The sequence below is a fragment of the Solanum verrucosum genome, unplaced genomic scaffold (genome assembly GCF_900185275.1).
Source record: "Solanum verrucosum unplaced genomic scaffold, falcon-dt-bn FXZP01000102.1, whole genome shotgun sequence".
NCBI lineage: Eukaryota > Viridiplantae > Streptophyta > Magnoliopsida > Solanales > Solanaceae > Solanum > Solanum verrucosum.
In genome coordinates this window covers 947,033-970,877 of record NW_026019930.1, presented here as the reverse complement: position 1 = coordinate 970,877, position 23,845 = coordinate 947,033, and the positions used below count along the sequence as shown (strand labels likewise).

Here is a 23,845-nt window from a genome sequence, read left to right as displayed (position 1 = left end):
AAATCTAGTAAAATACGTAATATTGTAAACTACAATGTATTTAAGTAATTAACTCCTAAATTAGTTGAATTCATGTAAGTTCCCTTCAATATATCCTCTAGATAGTACACACAAAAAGTAATTGGGTGTTGGGGGAATGAGTACCAATCAATTTTGTCAAATTTTGATTTGGTCAAAACTGAGGGGTAGTAAGCTTACTAGCTTAGCGGTTGTAGCATTTGTGAAAAGTCCTCACTTTCAATAATCAAACGAATACTTGATTGTCAACCATTCGTTCTTTGACTTTTCTTTCTGCATTTATGGAGTTTGGTCTTATTAATTATAGGAAAATTTATCATTCTGAATGGTGGTTATCTTGCACAAGCACAACTGCTTGTTGCCCAACTCTCAGACTACTTGCTACCAGAGTTATTTCAAATGCATAATCCAAGATGCCACTTTCTAATTCTTTTCATTCAACTTATCTCCATCATTAGCTTTTACCACTATGTGGTTCGAATAAGAGGTGAAGATAATAACACTAGTGCTGTAAAGGTGGATGTGGGTATAATTCTTGATCTGGAAACAGATGTGGGAAAAGTAATGCACATATCTGTCTTACTAGCACTTGAAGATTATCATGCCAACGCTAGTCGCGGTGCCATAAGGATAGTTCCTCATATCAAGGATTCCAAGAAAGATGATGTTGAAGCAACATCTGCTGGTAAATTCAGTTCCATGATTTACTTCTGTTAAACTAGCATGCATATCTTACTTTGGGTAAATTCTTATGGTCTGATTGTGTATGTGCAGCCATATACTTGCTAAAGGATGTCCAAGTACAAGCTATCTTTGGGCCACAAATGTCTACACAAACTGATTTTGTGATCGACTTAGGGAACAGAGTAAAAGTCCCTATCATTTCTCCAGCAACAAGTCCTTCACTTACAGTCAAGGAAAATCCCTTCTTCATTAGAGCAGCACTTCCTTCTTCCACTCAGACTAAAGCCATTGCAGCACTTGTTAAAAAATTTGATTGGAGGGAGGTTGTGGTAATCTATGAGGATAGCCCCTATGGGTTCGGGATAGTTCCACATTTGACTGATGCCTTACTGGAAATCAGCAGTTTAGTTTCCTATAGAAGTGTTCTCTCTCCGTCAGCCAATGATGATCAAATTCTCAAGGAGTTATACAATTTGAATACAAAGCAGACCAGGGTGTTTGTCGTGCACTTGCGACCATATCTTGCCTCCCGCCTTTTTCTCAAGGCTAAAGAAGCAGGGATGATGAGCAGTGGATATGCATGGATCATGACAGATGTGCTAACGAGTCTTCTGGACTTGGTAGATCATTCAGTCATTGAGTCATCAATGCAAGGTGTTCTTGGTATAAAACCTTACATTCCAAGATCAAATCAGCTTAACAATTACACGAAGAGATGGAGAAAGAGATTCCGTCAAGAGTATCCAGACATGGACCAAATAGAACTCAATGCTTTCGGGCTATGGGCATACGATGGCATCACCTTATTAGCAGAAGCAGTAGAGAAATTGGGCACTACTGCTATCCCAAAATTAAAGAAACCAGACACTAGAGAGAACTTAACAGACTTAGACGCACTTGGAACGTCAGAAGTGGGATCTCAGCTCATTGACTCTATGAGAAACACAGTGCTAAAACAAGGATTAAGTGGTGATTACCGTATCATCGATGGAGAACTGCAGCCATTCCCATATCAGATTGTGAATATAATTGGGAAAGGAGAGAAAAGCATTGGATTTTGGACGGAGAAGGATGACATTTCATGTAAACTGAAGAATGGTAAAACAGCAGCTAAGTGTAATAATAAGCAACTAGGAGCCATTTTTTGGCCAGGTGATTCAACTATTGTTCCAAGAGGCTGGGAAATGCCCACAAGTGGGAAGAAGTTAAGGGTTGGAGTTCCTCTCAAAGGAGGGCTGGAGCAACTCATTAAAGTGGAAAAAGATTCAAAAACACAAGCAGTAACAGCAACTGGTTTCTGTGCAGATGTCTTCAAAGAAGTCATCCTATCTTTGCCATATGCTCTCCCTTACGAATTTATTCCATTTCCAATACAAGATCCCCTCACTCTTCCAGACTATGATGATCTTGTTCACAAGATCACTTCACAGGTAATATATAATCCTTGTTCCAATAAACCTCTTAGGCTCTATATCTTACTAACATGGTCCTTTTTGGGACTTCCATATCTATTTTCTGCTATTACAATCAACTATACATACTGGAATAATCAATGTTTGCTTCAACCAGGACTATGATGCAGTTGTAGGTGATGTGACCATTTTAGCGAGCCGGTCAGAGTATGTGGATTTCACATTACCTTTTATAGAGTCAGGTATTTCTATAGTTGTGCCGGTAAGGGATGATGATAGGAGGGATGCTTGGATTTTCTTGAAACCTCTAAAGAGCGAGCATTGGATAACAACCGGAGCATTCTTCGTTTTCATTGGTTTTGTGGTTTGGGTACTCGAACATCGTGTAAACAAAGAGTTCCGAGGACCCAAACGCAAGCAAGTTGGGATGATATTTTGGTTTTCCTTCTCAACTCTCGTTTTTGCTCATAGTAAGACACTAACTCAAAGCATATTATTATATACGAAAGATATAGGATTATTCCTTGTGTCTCAACAAATCATATATATGGCTGGTTGTTGCAGGAGAGAGGGTAACAAGTAACTTAACAAGATTTGTGCTGATAGTGTGGGTTTTTGTGGTTCTGGTGCTGACATCAAGTTATACAGCCAGCTTAACATCTATGTTGACACTGCAACAGCTCCAACCTACTATAACAGACCTCAATGATCTCATCAAGAATGGAGAATATGTTGGGTACCAAGAAGGTTCCTTTGTCAAAGACGTCTTCATAAAGCGCATGAAATTTGACAGCTCCAAGTTCAGAAGTTATATCACATTGGAAGATTATGATGATGCCCTCTCAAGAGGAAGCAAAAATGGAGGTGTAGGTGCAATTGTTGATGAACTACCTTATCTCAGACTCTTCCTCAACAAGTACTGCAGGAAGTATATTATGGTCGGCCGGACATACAAGGCTGCCGGCTTTGGGTTTGTAAGATTGTACACCCCACTGATGTTTCAGACACTGTTAACATATATATTTAGAATGATTTGTTGTTTACTCAATCATCTAATCTTTTATTGCAGGCATTTCCAAAAGGATCTCCTTTGGTACCTGACGTCTCGAGAGCAGTCTTGAAGGTGATGGAAGGAGAGTTTATGAATAACGTAATACAGAAATGGTTTGGGAATGAAACAGATTGTCCACAGAAGGATGAAACGGCTATAACATCTGATAGCCTCACGTTAGATAGTTTTAAGGGACTTTTCCTCATAGCTGGTGTATCAGCAGGCTCCGCTCTTCTCCTATTCTTCCTCAACTTCCTTAATCAGAATAGAGAAATCTTAGCCACTGATGATTCAATATGGAAAAAGCTTACAGCAATTGCAAAAGTCTTTGATGAAGAGAAAGACAACTCTAATTCTATGTCAGAAAAGCCATCTGAAAGCAATGGAAGCAATGCACCTAAACTGCTCGCAGCAAGTGAAGCTTCTCCTGAGATATTGCCTGACCTTCCTTTGCAAATCCCAGAAATCAGAATTTCCGACGGACTAGGAGCATCCCCTGCTGCTGAAGGGTTCTCTACAACAGAACCTGGAACTCCAGTTCATGAAACCATTACAGACACAATTGAAGAAAGATGACACCTATAGCTACTACCATAATTGTGACACACCTGAATAGGGCCCTATATGAGATTGCACAGAGATGAGCTAGCTTTAGGGTTAGTTAAACCAGATTACATTATATCTTTGTTACTGATCTTGGCCAGAATATTAGCATCAAGAGGTGGCTAAAGGATTCCATTTGATGGATTTAACCCTTACTTTTTTTTTTTTTTTTTTTTTTGATGACAAGGGAAACCCGCAGCCCCTACCCTTTGGGTGCGCACAGGGTAAAACCCCCGCTCCTATGCAATAGCTCGCAAACCACATAGGGGCCTTACTTTTTCTTAGTGGTTTCTTTTTCAATATTATTATTACTCATAGAATGTATTCGTCCACTAACGGTCAATGGACCAAGTCCCTTGAAAGAAAAATTGTGTGGAAAATAAATAACACAAAGTAAAACAAATACAAGAGTTTTACGTGGAAAGCCCCTTGTTCAAGGGAGGAAAAAACCACGGTCTGTCTCACAGGATTTAACCCAACTCCATTATCATCAGAAGTGCAAAGCTTCAGATTACAAACTCTTGTAACGTAGGAATTAAACTCTTAATCCCTTCCCCTCATAGTAACAACTCTGTTACTCAAAAACTAAGCAATAACTCTATGACCCACTAAATCAACTAGTTATAGTTGATCTAGAATTCAAGAATACAACATAACTAACTCTAGCTATAACTCGGAATACTCAGAAAAAACTTCAAATGATCTGATTCCTTTATAACGTAGGAATAGATCTTACAAGTATAAGCACAGAAATATAAGCCCTAAAAACACCTAAGAACGATGATAACTCTATCATTTATTGAGAAATATTTCCCTGGGAGAATGACTTTTGCTGTTGTGAATTTTTATATTGCAAAAACTTGAGTTTGTGTCAATGTCAAAGAGGTGTATTATAGGATGGACCCAAACTCTTGAAGCAATGCCCTGCCATTGGCTGAATGTCTGCTTCAAAATATGCGCACCAACCACAGCAGGTGTTCCAGCTTTTAGACCGCTGTTTTTTTCATAAACGGAACTCTCAATCTCTCTTGGAATCTGGTCGTTCGTTAGATCTCAAAGTTTGTTAAATCATCAAAATTTTAGAGACAATTTAAATAACATTAGTACTTTGTTTTGTCTTCACTGTTTATGTAGAGGATATAATTCAATGAAACCATATCATATATATTTCTTTCAATATGTGCAAATAATGTTTGCAGAAACCAAAAATATTGCAAACTAGTGTTGTTAACAATTTAATACTACTAATGTTACCAATCCAAAATATATTGCAAACTAAAAAGAAAAACAAGTTTAAAAGATAATAGACGGTTATATCTTATTGTGATCATATCAGAAAACGACCTCAGTATATAATCATATATATATATAAAAGAGAACCCTAGGCCTGCCTAGGTGGCGCCATCACAAACCAGGATTCCTTTTTTAATTAATATATTTACAAAACTATCCTTCCCCTTTCATAAAAAGTTGCGACTTTAATGAAAAGTTGTGACTTTTATGAAAAGTTGCGACTTATATGAGCACTTGCGACTTTTATGAAAAGTTGTAACTTCTATGTAGAGTTGCGACTTTTATGAAAAGTTATGTCGTTTATGAAAGGTTATGACCTTTCCAAAAGGTTGTAACTTTTCCAAAGAGTTGTGACCTTTCCAAAAATGCACATTAAACATTTGTTCACACTACCCTTTGTTGTCAAGCTATAAATAGAGTGATTTCCTCTCATTTTAAAACAACGAAAATTTTAAACTTCTTCTTCTTAACCTGCACAATTAAATATTCGTGTACAATTTTTTTCCTTTCTGTTTCATCCTTTTAATTACAGATCCTGGTATTTTTTTTACAGTCATTAATTTATGCTTATGTTATTAATTATTGTTTTTGAGTACATGTTTTAAACTTGTGTTTATGTTTCTGCAAAGTTATTGTTATAAGTATTTGTTATTACAGATTAAACAACACATGTTAATTGAGTATTCATGCAAGTTTTCTCTACTGATCATGAAATTGTTGAAGGTACAGTAAAAAAATTCCTTAAAGATCTATACTATTATTTGTCATTATCACATAACTCAAGAACATCTAATGAATGAATTATTCAGGAAATAACAAATTAATGGTTATTTAATCATCATTAAAAGGGAAAAAAAGAGAATAAAATAAGAATATATATACACAAAGGCGTTTCGTAAGAACAAGAACACATTTAAGTTGCATAGATTTTACAATTGTGATATATGTCTCAGGAAAAAATTCAAAAATTTGTTAACATATTCAAAAAAGAAATTACTTACATTATTAATGCTTGTTATATGTAATCTTATATGTAAGATAATATAGTGTTTTAGTTTTTATGACTCATATGTTTTAAGTATTATTTTATAAATTCAGTGATTTTACTAGTCATAATTAATGGAAGATTATAGGATCACCTCAACTGCATGTCAAATACCTTCAACATCATACACGTAACTTCCCGAGCAGCTTCCTCTTGCATTAACAATTACTCTCTCCGTCTCATTTTATGTGGCACTGTTTAACTTGACACGATATTTTTTTTTTTAAAAAAAGACTTTTAAACTTGTGATCTAAAACAATCCTTAGATATTTGTGTGTTTGTAAATAATTTCATTAAGGATAACAGTGAATTTTAAGTGAAATTGTTTCTAGGGAAAAAACTCAAATATGCCATCGAACTTTGAGAAAGGTCATATATGTCATTCGTTAAAAAATTGGCTCATCTATGCCATTTTCATTTGAGAAAAACCTCATTCATGTCATTATTTATTAACTGAAATAGCATAGATGAGACAAACTTTTAACGGATGTCATAAATGAGTTTTTTCTCAAAGTTCGATGACATATTTGAACCTTTTCTCGTCTATAGAAATGATTTAATTGATGACATGGCCAAATCATGATTGACCACGTGTATAAAATGATCTTACAAAACCAAAATTATTTTTAGTTAACAACTAATGGTATGGATGAGTTTTTTCTCAAACGAAAATGACATAAATGAACCAAACTTTTAACGGATGACATAAATGAGTCTTTTCTCAAATTTTCAATAGCATATTTGAGTCTTTTCCCTTGTTTCTAATTATAGTAAGATGAGCTTGTTTTTTGGAACAGACTAAAAAAAAAGGGTGCCACATAAATTGGGACAGAGGGAGTATATATATATATATTGAGACAATGACATTGACACCTACATGTATACCCAACCATCCTCATTCCAAGATTCCATCTCCATGTTGGGTATGCTTGCTTTGTTTGGTTTTGCAACTTGCAAGCAAGTTAATAAGAAAAATTTTATGGTGGTAGAGGCATAAATATGACTTTGGTAGGTAAGAAATTACTTTTTTGATAAAGAAAATATGGGGACCCTACCTTTCTCATCTTATGTTCTATCTTTCTTCTCTCCTTTAGCTCCTCACCCCTCATCTTCATCATTTTTTTTTATTTTTTTTAAATTCTTTATTTTATCTTATATTTTATATTATAAAAAATATAAAAGGGAAAGGAATAGAGCTCATGAGTAAAAAAAAAACTGATTTGAAAAATTTACCAATAGAGTTTTTAAAAAAAAAAAAAAGTGAAGGGAAAAAAATGGAGGATGGAGATTTTTTTTAAAAAAAAAAAGTGAAAGGAAAGGTATTATAGTAATCCTTCACATACCAAGTCATATTTGTGCCTAGAGGTGTTCATGGTTCGATTTGAATTGATTATTGGTTAAAATCAAAACCAGATCAATTTAGTCGGTTTCTAAATTCTAAAACTAAACGAAAAAAATAATTGTCGATTTGGTTCGATTTTTTTTTGTTTTTTCGGTTTGGAAGTAATAATTTTTTTGAAGACATATATATAAACACAGACACCTAGTACATAAACAATCCACATGAAAGTTACTGTGGATTCAATTAAGCAATATTAGAGTTATTATAATTACACGTTCAGTTTGGTTATTTTTACAGTTTTAAAACCAAACCAAATATCAATTTTTTAATCGATTTGGTCCGGATTATGGTTCAATTTGTTTTTTTAACCATAAACCGAAACAACCCTACAAGTTGTGCCTCTACCACCATAAAGGTTTATACTACTGACCAATTCTAAACTGAAACTGTCTAAGTAAACTAAAGATTACTAGTCATAGCTGCCCTTTTCCAATGTCCAAGTCATAGAAACAATGGTCTCTTCTACTTATTTGTAACTGAGCTAGCTCTCAACTTTCAACATGACTGAGCCAAAATATGGGAAGTCCTTTTAGTAGCCTCTAGATAGTCATCCAATGAATACAAAAACTTCTTTGGGTATTGGGAGAATGAGTACAAATCAATTTTGTCACCATGTTCATTTAGTCATTTATTGATTTGGTCAAAACTGAGACTTTACTAGCTTGTGGTCTAACATGTGTGAAAAGTCCTCTTTCTTTAATAATCAAACTAGTATATTTTAAACCATTTGTACTTCTTTGAAAACTTTGACTTTTCTTTCTGCAGTTATGAGGTTTGGTCTTATGTAATTGTAGAAAAGTTATAGTTAAGATACCTTTAAACACATCTCTGAATGGTGGTTATACATCTTGCACAAGCACAACGCTTCTTGCCCAACGCTCATATTACTTTCTACAAGAGTTTTTCAAATGCATAATCCAAGATGCAAATTCCTAATTATTTTCATTCAACTTGTTTCCATCATTAGCTTTTGCCACTATGTAATTGGAATAAGAGGTGAAGATAATAACACTAGTGCTGTAAAGGTGGATGTGGGCATAATTCTTGATCTGGAAACAGATGTGGGAAAAGTAATGCACATATCTATCTTACTAGCTCTTGCGGATTATCATGCCAACACTAGTCGCGGTGCCATAAGGATAGTTCCTCATATCAGGGATTCAAAGAAAGATGATGTTGAAGCAGCATCAGCTGGTAAAATTCAGCTCTAAGCTTTACCTATGTTAAACTAGGATTATTTTTCTCTCTTTGCTTCAAAAGATTCATTTTTTTCTCTAAGATATTACTTTTGCTATTTTGAAAAAGAGATGTTCAGACAATTTCTTATAGTCTGATTGTGTATGTGCAGCCATATACTTGCTAAAGGATGTCCAAGTGCAAGCTATCTTTGGGCCACAAATGTCTACACAAACTGATTTTGTGATTGACTTGGGGAACAGAGTTAGAGTTCCTATAATATCTCCAGCAACTAGTCCTTCACTTTTAGTCAAGGAAAATCCCTTCTTCATCAGAGGAGCACTTCCTTCTTCCACTCAGACAAAAGCCATTGCAGCAATTGTTAAAAACTATAATTGGAGGGAGGTTGTAGTAATCTATGAGGAAAGCCCCTATGGAACTGGGATACTTCCATATTTGACTGATGCCTTGCTGGAAATCAATACTTTAGTCTCCTATAGAAGTGGTATTTCTCCTTCAGCCAATGATGATCAAATCCTCAGGGAACTATACAAGTTGAAGACAATGCAGACCAGGGTGTTCATTGTGCACTTGCAAGAACATCTTGCCTCCCGCCTTTTCCTCAAGGCCAAAGAAACCGGGATGATGAACAGTGGATATGCATGGATCATCACAGATGTGCTAACGAGTCTTCTGGACCTGGTAGATACTTCAGTAATTGAGTCATCAATGCAAGGTGTTCTGGGTGTAAAATCTTATGTTCCAAGATCAAATGTGCTTGACATGTTCACCAAGAGATGGAGAAAGAGATTTCGTCAAGAGTATCCAGACATGGACCAAGTAGAACTCAATGTTTTCGGGCTATGGGCATATGATAGCATCACCTTATTAGCAGAAGCAGTAGAGAAATCGGGCACCACTGCTATCCCAAAATTCAAAAAAGCAGATAATAGAGAGTACTTAACGGACTTAGATGTACTTGGAACCTCAGAATTGGGATCTCTGCTCCTTCACTCTATGCAAAACACAGCGCTAAAAACAGGTCTAAGTGGTGATTTCCGCATTGTTGATGGAGAATTGCAGCCTTCCCCATATCAGATTGTGAATATAATTGGGAAAGCAGAGAGAAACATTGGATTCTGGACAGAGAAGGATGGAATTTCACGTAAACTGAAGATGAATGGTAAAACAGCTAAAACTAATAATAAGCAACTAGGGGTCATCATTTGGCCTGGTGAATCTACTATTGTTCCGAGAGGCTGGGAAATACCCACAAGTGGGAAGAAGTTAAGGGTTGGAGTTCCTGACGGGCTGGAGCAATTCATTAAAGTGGAAAGAGATCCAACGACACAAGCAGTAATTGCAACTGGTTTTGTTCCAGATGTCTTCAAAGAAGTCATCCTATCTTTGCCATATGCTGTCCCCTACGAATTTATTCCATTTCCAATAGCACATAGCCCTACATCTAAAAACTATGATGATCTTGTTCACAAGATCACTTCTAAGGTAAAATTAACCTCTTCAGCTGAATAACTCACTTACATGCCCCTTTTTTGGACTTCTTATCTATGTTCTGCTTTTGCGACCAACAATAAATACTGAAATAATCAATGTTTGCTTGAACCAGGAATATGATGCAGTTGTAGGTGATGTTACCATTTTAGCAAGCCGATCTGAGTATGTAGATTTCACATTACCTTATTCAGAGTCGGGTATTTCTGCAGTTGTGCCTTTAAGGAATGATGATAGGAAGAATGCTTGGATCTTCTTGAAACCTTTAAAGGCCGAGCTGTGGATAGCAACCGGAGCATTCTTCGTTTTCATTGGTTTTGTGGTTTGGGTACTCGAACATCGTGTAAACAAAGATTTTCGAGGACCCAAACGCAAGCAAGTTGGGATGATATTTTGGTTTTCCTTCTCAACTCTCGTTTTTGCTCATAGTAAGTCTCTAACTCAAATCAAATTATAGACCAAAAGTTTAAGATTTCTCCTTGTTTCTCAACAAATCCTATATATGACTGGTTGTTGCAGAAGAGAAGATAACAAGTAACTTATCAAGATTTGTGCTGATTGTGTGGGTTTTCGTGGTTCTGGTGCTGACATCAAGCTATACAGCCAGCTTAACATCTATGTTAACAGTGCAACAGCTTCAACCTACTATAACAGACCTCAATGATCTCATCAAGAATGGAGAGTATGTAGGGTACAAAAAAGGTTCCTTTGTCAAAGACGTCTTGACACGCATGAAATTTGACAGCTCCAAATTTAGGAGTTATAGCACATTGGAAGAGTATAATGATGCACTCTCAAGAGGTAGTAAAAATGGAGGTGTTGGTGCAGTTGTTGATGAACTACCTTATCTCAGACTCTTTCTCAACAAATACTGCAGGAAGTATATTATGGTTGGTCCGACATACAAGGCTGCCGGCTTTGGATTTGTAAGATTGTTGTACTTAACTGATGTTTCAGCAAGTGTTAACATTTATTTTAGAGTGGTTAGTGGTTTACTCAATGATCTAATCTTTAATTTTCCTACAACTTGTTGCAGGCATTTCCAAAAGGATCTCCTTTGGTACCTGACGTCTCAAGAGCAGTCTTGAAGGTGATAGAGGGAGAGACTATGAATAGCATAATCCAGAAATGGTTTGGGAATGAAACAGATTGTCCAAAGCAAGATGGAATGGCTATAGCATCTAGCCTCACGCTCGATAGTTTTAAGGGCCTTTTCCTTATAGCTGGTGTATCAGCAGGCTCGGCTCTTCTCCTATTCTTCATCATCTTCCTTTATCAGAATAGAGAAATCTTAATCACTGATGATTCAATAGGAAAAAAGCTTTGTGCAATAGCAAAAGTTTTTGATTTAAAGAGAGACGACTCTAATTCTATGTCAAAAAAGCCATCTGAAGGGAATGAAAGCCTAACGGCTACAGTGTTTGCAGAAAGTGATGCTTCTATTGAATTATCGCCCAACCTTCCTTTGCAAAGCCCAGAAATCGGAATTTCCGATGGCCTAGGAGAATCCCCTGCTTCTGAAGAGTTCTCTACAACAGAACCTGGAACTCCAGTTCATGAAACAATGTCAGGCACAATTGAAGAAAGATGACACATATAGCTGCTAACATAATTGTGACACACCTGAATAGGGCCCTACAAGAGATTGTACAGAGATGAGCTAGCTTTAGGGTTAGTTAAATCAGATTACATTATTTCTTTGTCACTCTTGGCCATAATATTAGCATCAAGAGGTGGCCTCCAGGATTCCATTAGATGGATTCAACCCTTACTTTTTCTTAGTTGTTTCTTTAGCAATTTTATGTTCACTTTGTTTTTTTCATCACTACTTATGTTGTTGTTGTACTCTCATGTTTGGAATATAATTAAAAGAAATATGTGTGGCATGAAAGAATTCAATACATGCATCCGTTTTCAAGAAATTCAAATGAGGTAGTTTTGTTATGTTACAATAACAGAACAAAATCAACACATAAGATGCTAAATTATTTTTTGATTACATAATTCTTATATAGAATATGAAATAATGGGGTTATATGTGAATAACCACATGAGAGATTTGTGCAATGTTTTGATAACAAAGAGCAATCTGCAAATCCCAAATGCAATAAGAAAGAAAGATATAGTAGTAGTGAATTTATAATGCAGGTCCAAGAACTGGCCTAGAGGATAAGAACATCCGAAGCAATTAGCAGATAATGACCATAGTTACAGATCATAAATAAGGAATGGTTTTAGGATCACTGTTACATGGAAGACAAACAGTAATATGTTCAGTTACACAGGGCGGATGGCGAATATAAGTATAAGATTTGCATTTTCGACACGGATCATAAAAGTATATGTGACAAATCACTAAAATTTTAATTAATAATAGAACATGAACCCATAATTTCAAAGTATAACGGGCTCAATAATAAGAACCTAAAAATTGAACCCATCAAATCAAAATCTTATGTCCCATCTGCTCCAACATATATCATAGGCAACTTCCCTAGCAGTTTCCTCTTGCACTAACAATATTAGTCTAGTAGTACATAATTGAAACACCAAAATTGATTGACCAGAAGAAAGTCTAGTAGTACATAATTGACTAGTCAATGCGTTCTTACTCATTTGACTTACAAAGATGACTCTTAATTCCCTCTTTGTTTTTTTTTATAACCCTTCGTGGATCTTGACTAATTTCATCGAATACCTATAGACTTTCACCACCAACATAGAACTTATACTCAAATGCTATTAGTTCAAAACAAGGTTATCCGATGATAATAATTCCGGGATCATAACCATGAAAGATTATTCACATTCCAGCACCCAAGGGTGTGGCATAGTGACAAAGAAAACACTAGATAAATAACAACATAACCCCAATGGTCCCTTATTATAACGTGGCGAAGTAACATTCCCAAAAGAGAGAAGATAATCAATTAATAAAGCATTTTCCATATTGGGGGTCGACAAACCAAGTTCTCTATACTTTATACTATCTCATGAAGTGTTTGTTTGTTTATTCACCAAACCTACAACAAGCTAGGGGAAAATTCTATGTTACTCATTCTGACTTGTTCCCCAGAATACATTTGAATCTTCGTGGACCATTACATCTCTTGTAATTGGTGGCTGAAGACAAACTTAGACCATTGAAAATTAAACATTGATGAATCGAAGTGTCACCCTTATTTGACCTTTCAAATGAACGGAAGCAGAATTCGAAAAAAAATCATGTTAGGAAAGACTAGCTAGAACTCCTGTGTATAGGGCACGTTACAGAGACACAATGAATACGATGTAAAATGAAGATATGTGGAAAGATTGCAACTGCAAATGATATACTTACAAAGGGTAAACTAACAATCTGAAGCACTACAGAGAGCAAATTAACACAATGCTCAAGTAAAAGCAGGCAGGAAGTATCCACTTATATTGTGTTCTAGCTTTAGCAAATTACAAGAGTTTCAATTATTCTTCTTTTTATGAGATAAGGTAAGCATTCATGTTTGAGAGTATTAAACATTTAAAGTGATTGGTAAACAGCTAATAAGCACCACTTATCCTTCTTTTATTATTTTTTGTAAAGTATACGCACTACTTACCCTATGTCCCTATCAGTAAAAGGGCACAAGTCACAGCTAAGCAAAAAGCTCCAATAGTTCTGTATGGTGCTTTACCAAATACATCAGCAAATTGTCGTACTGCAACAACTTCCAGTGTTATAGTTGGAAAATCATCAAGAACTGTTCTCATTTCACTGATAAAGACCTTAACTTGTAAGCAGTAAGAATAAATCAAGGGAAATACTATGCAACAACAACGATATTCCTAGTGTAATCCCACAAGTGGGGTCTGAAGAGGGTAGGATGTACGCAAACCTTACCCTCGCCTCGGAAGAAGCAAGGGAATACCCTAAACTATGATATTGTTAATGGAATCTAAAAGACTTTTAGACTAAGTGGTTAGGGTGGACGGCTGATTTGTAATGAAAAAGAAGTGTGGGTTAAGAAGGAGGTGGATGAAGGAGAGTGAGTGTAGTGGATGAAATTCCAAGAGAAGAAGAAGAAGAAGAGAGGCCGGGGGGGTACGGAGGAGAGAGGGGTGGTGTTTTTTTTTTTTTTTTTTTAAAACAATTGTGGTATTTTTTTTTATTAATAAACTTGAAAGAGAGACAATTGGACCCCATACATCTCCTCGGGCAAAGCCCAATCCCAACACAAGCCCAAAATAAATAGATAAAAAACAAATAGGAGGAGAGAGGGGTGGGGTGGGAGAGGGATGGTTGAGGAAGATGGGTTTTTAATTATTATTTCTTAAAATTGATTATTATTATTTAAATAATTTTAATGTAAAATACTTTATTTACTCGCTGTCAAACGCGTGTAATCACATGATTATCCAACTCAACATTATCAATGCTACATAAGTTCGGTCAATGGTCAAGGGGGTTTAAAATATTGTGTTCTGATGAGTTTAGGGGTTCGGACGGAGGAGAGAGGGGTAGGGTGGGGTGGGAGAGGGGATGGTTGAGGAAGATGGGTTTTTAATTATCCTTTTTAAATTGATTATTATTATTTAAATATTTTTAATGTAAAATATCTTATTTACTCTGTCAAACGTGTGTAATCACGTAATTTTCCAACTCAACATTATCAATGCTACATAAGTTCGGTCAATGGTCAAAGAGGTTTAAAATATTGTGTTCTGATGAGTTTAGGGGTTCAGACGGAGGAGAGAGGGGTGGGGTAGGATGGGAGAGGGATGGTTGAGAAAGATGGGTTTTAATTATTTTTTTAAAATTGATTATTATTATTTAAATATTTTTAATTTAAAATACCTTATTTACTCACTTTCAAAGCATGTAATCACGTAATTTTCCAACTTTGCATTGTCAATGCTACATAAGTTCGGTCAATGATCAAAGAGATTTAAAATATTGTATTCTGATGAGTTTAGGGGATCAGACGGAGGAGAGAGGGGTGGGGTGGGGTGGGAGAGGGATGGTTGAGGAAGATGGGTTTTTAATTATTTTTTAAAATTGATTATTATTATTTAAATATTTTTAATTTAAAATACTTTATTTACTTGCTGTCAAACGCATGTAATCACGTAATTTTCCAACTCAGCATTATCAATGCTACATAAGTTCGGTCAATGGTCTAAGAGGTTTAAAGTATTGTGTTCTGATGAGTTTAGGGGTTCAGTTGGCAAATTGATAAGTAGGAGGGTTCAACTTACAAACAGAGCCAAGTACATGGGTTTCCCAGGTCATTCCGTCATTTTATTATTACTTTGTTTTGTCTTCACTACTTATGTAAAGGATATAATTCAACAAAGTAGAATAAGGAGTTAACATATACATGTATAGGGGTGTACATGGTCGGGTTGGTTCGGGTTTTTCAAATATCAAACCAAATCATTTGTGTCGGATTTTTATATTTATAAACCAAACCAAACTAATAAAACTCGGGTTTTTTCGATTTTTCGGGTTGTTCCGGTAAAGTATTCATACAAACATATAATTTACTTGTAATTCAATTATTTCTTTAGTCCTACCAAATTACAACTATCTAAGACGTTTCTTAAAAATATAACACAATATGATATGATTAATGACACTAAAATATCCAACAAAAATAATAATAATGAAATCGAGTAAAACAAATATTGCAAATTAACAAGTCATAATGAAAATGATCATAATTTAAAAATACTAAATCATGCTAAAATTAAGTTTAAGAAGTATTAGTTACATGACTAAATATTAAAGGAAATTAAATTAGGTTATGTATTTTAATTGTCTAAACCAATGTAAAACTAAAGAACAAATATTCAATATTATTGTCGTGTTGAATTGATTTTCTTTTTGCATTAGTATTAATTTAATTTTGATTTAAGCTTTATTATAATTAGTTAATTATCAACATTTGTGGACTATAATTTTATTGGCTCATTCATAATTCTAAGTTTCAAACTTGAAATAATATATTAAAAGATAAAAACTATGAAAAAGTATAAGAAATATTTAAAAATTATATCAAAGTAAATATTTTTATGTATAAAATAAAATTTTAAAATTATATATATAATGTGGGGTTGTATTTTTTTAGTTAAAACCAAACCAACCCAAATATAGTCGGGTTTTTTTTTTCAAAACCAAACCAAGTCAAACCAAACCACTAGTCGGGTCTTTTTTCTGGATTGACTCGATTTGTAGTTTGGTTTGGTTTTCGGTTCGGTTTGATACACCCCTATACATGTATATGTATGCTACTGAAGAAAGTATGTAGATATAATTTTATAGTTATGTGGATCAACTTTTTATTAATTATAGAAAAGGGCCAAAAATACCCTTGAACTATTTGAAAAGGTCTAAAAATACCCCTCATTCATCTATTGGGCTAAAAATACCCATCCATCCACTTTTTTGGTCCATCTCTACCCTTAAAACTAACAACCACTTTTTAAAAAATATTTATTATTATTATTTATTACATGTCATTTTCCTATTGGATAAATTAAATCTCAACCCATTTAATTTTCCCCTACCCACCCATTGTAGTGAACATGACCCAAACCCAATTAGAAGACCCATTAAAAAATAAATTGATTGAATTTTTCTCCCCTAACCCCAAGCCTCTTTCTTCTTCCCTCTTTTATTTTTCAAAATATTTCTAGACTACTTTCAATCAAATGATACAATGTCCAGTGCAATCTAGATAAGTGTATGATATGAAAATTTGTTGATGGTGTCTAGTTAGTATAATGTTCTTAATTATAATTACTATTATTGTTGGTATGATAGTGAAATTGTATTTAGTTTGATTAATATTATTACGTTTAAGGAGTTGGAATAATTCGTAAATTTCATTGTAATGTATTCCATCGTTAATAAAGTAAATTTGAACCACTTTTATTTTCGTTTTTGGACCAGCTTTGGTGCTGTTTATCATCAAATTTTGGTCCAGTTTTTAATCTCATTATGGTGCACTTTCATTGCCTTTTGGCCTCTGTTTCTTTACAGTTTTGATTTAGTTTTTGGTATAATATAGGTGCAGGTTTGCTTCTGTTTTGTTATAGCTTAGGTGCAATTTTGATAGATTTTGGTGTAGTTTTTTTACGTGATGGAAAGAAGACTGCAAAAATCAATACTCCTTGAATCCTTCAACTTCAAGTTAGTATTGCAGCGGAAATTGTATTATTTGATTGACTATTATCTTGAAATTTTTGAATAAGAAAAGAGGGAAGAAGAAAGAGGCTTGGGGTTAGGGGAGAAAAATTCAATCAATTTATTTTTTAATGGGTCATCTAATTGGGTTTGATCATGTTCACTACAATGGGTGGGTAGGGGAAAATTAAATGGGTAGAGATTTAATTTATCCAATAAGAAAATGACATGTAACAAATAATAATAATAATAATTTTTTAAAAAGTGGCTGTTAGTTTTAAGGGTAGAGATGGACCAAAAAGGTGGATGGAGAGGTATTTTTAGCCCAATAGATGAATGAGAGGTATTTTTAGACATTTTCTAATACTTCAAAGGTATTTTTAGCCCAATAGATGAATGATAGAACATGAGAAAGTAAAGTTAATTAATTTTCAAAATACAGTTTAATTCATAAAAAAATGTAACTATTAATACGTAACTTTGTGATCTTCATATTTTAATTTTTTTTATTGTTATTGTTAGAAGTTCTCAAGTTTTTGAAATTTCAGAAATTACTGTTATGATCTGGTCCGAACTCAAAATGCAAAAGTATTTGATTAGGATATAAACGACTTAGTAAAATTGTTTTTCTCTCTCAATCTACTTTTTACCAACATATAAATTATCTAGATAAAAGAAAAGTGACGTGACACATATTTTTGGCCAAGAATCATATTTATCTTCTTTTTTTCTCATTTTTTGATAATTTTTCTTATTTATATATATCTTATTGTTGTACAAAAATGAATATGTCAATTATATTCCTTCATTTATTTATAGATTTTTTAATAGAAAATTTTAATTGTTTTTATTTTCATGACTTTTGATGATCATAACTCCTAAATTATATTAATAATTATGTTCATAATATCATTTGATATTTAATTGTCTTTATTTTCCTTACTTTCATGACTTGATCATATCTCGAAAATTATATTAATAGTCATGTTCATGATATCATTTGATATTTTATGTTGTTATCCTATAAATAAAGGCATTATAAAATTTTATTATAAAAATATGGGAAAAGGGTCAAAAATACCCCTCAATTTTAGTTTATTAGTTGAATATACTCATGCCGTTAAAAAAAAGTTATTTATACCTTCATCGTTATTAATTTCACTATTTATACCCCTCAATTGACAGAAATCCCCAAATCAAACAAAATTGACCCGATTTGTTAAAAAATAACCCATTCCCCATTTTAAATCCATGCATGACCCATCTATCTATCTTAAACCCAAAATAATTTAACTCATTTTCCTTACCCTTTAGCCACCATTTCTACAAACTTTTTTTATTCTTCCTTTTAAATTATTTTTCTCCAAATTCTAGAGTCAGCTAGCTCAAAAAGTGAACATCATCATCGCTGCCTCTTCTCATGACTGCAAAAAGCAGACATTTTTGTGAGAAGCACATTTACCTATCTCACCAATTCCCTTACAAAGTTAAATTCTAATAATAGTGAATAAAGATACTACACTAAAATGATGAAAAAAGAAATAGTGTGTAGGTGAGTGTGCACTAAAAGGAATCAGAGAGTTTGGAGAAAAAAATTAGAAGGAAGGATGGGGTGTGCAGATGTTTCTGCAAATGAGTAGGATCTTTGGGGAAAACATTACAGGAGGTGGGGGTTGTGAATTTTCTTTTATTGGTTTAATTTATTTTGTTGTAATTATTTGGGTAAAATCTATGTCTTTGATTCTCTCCAATTGTCAGCTTCGAGCTCCGGTGACGACGGTTTGCTTCGGAAACGGCCATGGCCGACCACGATGCCACTCTCCTTCTTCTCTTTCCTCCATTAGTAGAGTCATCATACTCGTCTAAAAGTGCTCAGATCGGATCGATTTTTGTGTGTTTAGGTGCTGCTCGACAATGTCTTTGAAGTCACGTCACACCACATCTCCCTCTCTTCCCTGTTAATGTTAAATTCGATCAACAAAACTATTGCTCCAAAAAAAAACTTTATTTTTTCTGATAAAATTTACTCCATTGACCGGTTGTTTTCATTTTATTTTCTAGTATTTCTTGGCTGCTCCATTGTTGTTAAAGAAAAAATAAAGTTCAAATGAAGAATCAGGGCAGAATTGGGGAAACACAATTGGAGAAGTAGCTCCAAATGAATTTTCTTTTTAGAATGGGTATAGAAAATGGGTTAAATTCTTTTGGGTTTAAGATAGATGGGTTGGACATAGGTTTAAAATGGAAAATGAATCATTTTTTAAGAAATCGGGTCAATTTTGTTTGATTTAGGGATTTCCGTCAATTGAGGAGTATAAATGGTGAAATTAGTAACGGTGATGGTATGAATAACTTTGTTTCAACAATAGAGGTATATTTAACTAATAAACTAAAATTGAGAATATTTTTGACCCTTTTCCCTAAAAATAATCAAGTGTGTGTGTGTATATATATATATACTATAATTTATTCAACTCTCTTATTTATCAAGAAAATTTTTAAATTTCATCTTTTAATTCTCTTAATAACAAATTTGTGTTTAAATTTATTATTATTGAAAGTAAAAAAAAATATTTTATTTTTCCCACATCAAAAAATGGAGTTATCTTTTGGAGAGTTATTGCTTCAACTTATTTATAATAATTACAACAATAATATTGTAATAATAGGAATAATTATTTTGATGTTGTTAAACTTTTATTGTCCCACATATATATATAAATTGAAAAAAATTATCTAACTCTTGATACTTTTTCTACATCTTGAACACTACATACTCATATTTTTAAAAAAAAAATTATTTCTTCATCACTATCTGATAATTTTAATACGACAAAATTATGTGTTTAATTTTATTTTATTTTTATTGTAAAAGTATAACCTCAACGGTAATGTTTCACTGTAGCAACTTAAGTATCTCTTTTCACAATGCACACTATAAGAATGAAAGTTTAAATATAAATTAAAATATTAATGGATCTTATGCGACACAAATATGTATCAAATGAGTGTCACTACGAGCATCGGATATCGAAAAAAAAATCTCTAACTTTTGAATTTTGTGTATAACTATGTTCGAATATAATTCAAATATTTTTTTCCCTCACGATGATTTAGCACAAATATATTTTGATTTTCTTATTTCTATTATATAGTCATTTATACAAAAAAAGAAAGTCACATAATTTACGATAAAGTAGATTTAATATTAATGGTTGAATCAATAATATTGCTATAAAATCATGAAATTTAGTATGAAACTATGATAATTAGATTGTTTATTTAACTAAAGCTTTTCATATCAATTTTATATTTTCATCTTTTTATCAGCAATTTTAAATTGAAACTGTAGCATGAAACTTTTTTAACAATTTTTCTGAATAGATAATATCAGAATCGTAACTTAATTTGTATTTCTCCCTTTTATTATATTATTTATTAGAATATTTATCAAATGATGACATTAATTATTTAAAAATATATTTAATATTTTTTTATACACACACGTACACTAGTAATTAATTATACATGCCACAAAATGAATGATTATCCCTTGCTAATCACACCCGTGAAGCAAACAGACAAAAAATTAAATAATTAAGAGTAATTATAAACCAATATTTTTTAGTTTAACATCAAGATATTAAAGAATCTAAAAATTTGAATTCACTTGTTGAACAACGAAGCTTAGGATTTTATTTATCATTGATGTGAGACATTTCTTTCATTATTATCCTCATATATACCGTACAAATCCAAATTCTTTATATGAGATTTCATGATCCAATTCGGTGCGTCACATGCTCACGTTCATGAATAGGAAATAATTTCCACCTCCGCAATTGTTTGGTTTCCTGGGAGCCCACATCAGGTTTGTCTTTAATGTCATGTTAAATTAAATTTTGAGTACAACTCACACTTCAAAAATTAATTTAAAAGAAAGAAGGTTATCCAAATCTTGTAATTAAGAAGCCTATAATTTCATTCATTCACTAACATAAAATATTTCATTTGTTAGTTACTTTTCTAATTTGATTTTCATCACTCAAATTTAAGAAATCAATATTTTTGTCATCGATTTAATTAATTGTCAATCGGCTAAGTTGAAAGAATATTGATATAAAAAAACAAAAAAACACTAAGCTTTCAAATTATATACGATATGAGACTATTGAAATAAGACCGAAAAACATAGTCTATTTTAATTTTGAGAAAATTTTAGAAATAGCAAACATAATAAAGCTCTAATAATTGCGCTCCATAGCTATATTTTTGTTTGATATGGAGGCTGTTGTTTGTATATTTCTGCACGTTTGTATATTTCACTTGCGAATATACCAATAGGATAAATATATACAAATTATGCATTTATACATTTATGAATTTTTCAGAACTCCATTTATATATTTTGCTTGTCAATATACAAACAAGGTAATTTATTATAAATAATAAATCGTATACAAATAACTAGGGTAAACATATACAAAATTCTGGATTTTTACTATCAGGAATCGAATTATACAAATTCTAGATTTATACAAATTATGCGAATTATACAAATCAGGTCAATAGCAAGAATTGAAAAAATTATAGCCGCGAATCACAATTTTCTAAAACTATAGCTATATCACCTAATACAGGCTAAATATTTACTATTCTGTATAATTTTCCCATTAATTTTTAACGTATTAGCTTGAGTCGGGAGAGCGAAAGTATAAAAATTTTGCACTTTTGACCTTATTTTGTGCTAATTTTTAGTTTTTGTGTTCGAGATAAATAACTTTCTGATAACACATATATATACATATATTGCATTTATGTCCTTATTTTGTGCTAATTTTTAATTTTTGTGTTCAAGATAAATAACCTTCTGATAACATATATATATATATATACATATATTGCACTTTTGTCCTTATTTTGTGCTAATTTTTAATTTTTGTGTTCAAGATAAATTATTTTCTGATATATATATACATACTTGCATTATAATATCCGCAACTTATGCCTTACATGACTTTTCTCCTTTACAGATTATATATTTTACTAGATATAAATTCGACTGTCGAAGAACAAAAATTGAAAACTCGCTTATTAAATGATAATTCTTGCCATTTCATTAGTTCATAAAAAATATAAACAAAAATTACTATATTATTGAGTATATGACTATAACAAATGTATCAAGTATCCACTGCTACCTATGAAAAAGATAAGGTAAAAGGGTCAAAAATATCCCTCAATTTTGTTTTATTGGTTGACTATGTCCTTACCGTTAAAAGTGAAGTTAGTTTTGCCTCTACCATTACTAATTTCACCATATATACCCCTCATTTGACGGAAAGCCCCAAATCAACTCAAATTAACCCGATTTCAATTGAAATTACCCAATTATCTATTTTAACCCAAACCCGACCCACTATACTAAAGAAACTCATACCAATTAAATCCCTAGTTCATGTCTTCTCCTCCTTAGCACCACTTTCCCAATTTCCCCTCCCAAAATAACGAAGTAAATTCACGAGATCAAAGATTGTTTCAATCTGATTTTACAAGCTTAGTGTTCTTTTGAAAAACAAAATTTCAAACCCCCTTTTTTTTATGCAAAAAAGGAAAACATTTTCATTATCACTGAATCAGTATTCATAAATACAACAACTAAATCCATTAACTAATATCATATATCAAGCATGTTAAGATCAGAGAATCGAGATACTCTAGTAATGAATAGAAGATCAACTTGCTTAACAATGGAGAGAAAACTCTTTCTTCAACACTGAAAGTCTTTACAAGAGAATCATTATTACTACTACATTCATTCTAATACTATCTCATCTATATATACAGTCAGTTAATAAGCTAACAAACTAACAGATTCTAACAAACTAGATTTGTTAACTTAACTAGTCTGTTAGAACTAAGTGACAACTGTACATTTTACTAGCTTCTCAACATCCTCCCTCAAGCTAGGTGTATGAAAAACATTCTTCATTCCTAGCTTGGTAAGTAGATACGCATGTTGCACACAAGTTAATCCTTTGGTGAGTAAGTCTGCAGGTTGCTCTGTTGTCTTCAAGTACATAGGTTGAACCAATCCTAGTTGAACCTTCTCTCTGATGAAATGACAATCAATGTTTATGTGTTTTGTACGCTCATGAAAGACTGGATTGGCTGCAATCTGTATTGCTGATTTGTTGTCACTATAAACAGGCATATGCATCTTCATCTGCACTACTAGTTCTTTGAACAGTCCTATTAGCCACACAATCTCTGCAACTGTTGATGCAAAGCTTCTGTATTCAGCCTCAGCTGAGCTCCTCGATATAGTGTTCTGCTTTTTGGACTTCCATGATATCAAAGATTTTCCATATGTGACCATGTAACCAGTAATGGACTTCCTGTTATTTGGACAAGATGCCCAATCTGCATCACAATATGCAGTTAGTTGATTATCAGCATTGGTACTCGTAAAAATTCCCAACCCTGG

At 33.0% G+C, this 23,845-nt stretch overlaps 2 protein-coding genes across 2 annotated transcripts; both read left to right on the top strand.

The window, feature by feature from the left end:
* Positions 1-343: 343 nt before the first annotated feature.
* On the top strand, positions 344-3,756 carry LOC125828058 (glutamate receptor 2.8-like). The gene is given in 6 exon segments (XM_049507366.1): positions 344-394; positions 397-703; positions 793-2,132; positions 2,272-2,584; positions 2,679-3,088; positions 3,184-3,756. Coding segments are annotated over 6 exon segments (2,979 nt in total). The 3' UTR covers positions 3,742-3,756.
* Positions 3,757-8,340: 4,584 nt separating this feature from the next.
* On the top strand, positions 8,341-11,787 carry LOC125828076 (glutamate receptor 2.8-like). Its single transcript, XM_049507381.1, is given in 6 exon segments — positions 8,341-8,391; positions 8,393-8,702; positions 8,857-10,190; positions 10,312-10,624; positions 10,716-11,122; positions 11,233-11,787. Coding segments are annotated over 6 exon segments (2,970 nt in total).
* Positions 11,788-23,845: the final 12,058 nt, after the last annotated feature.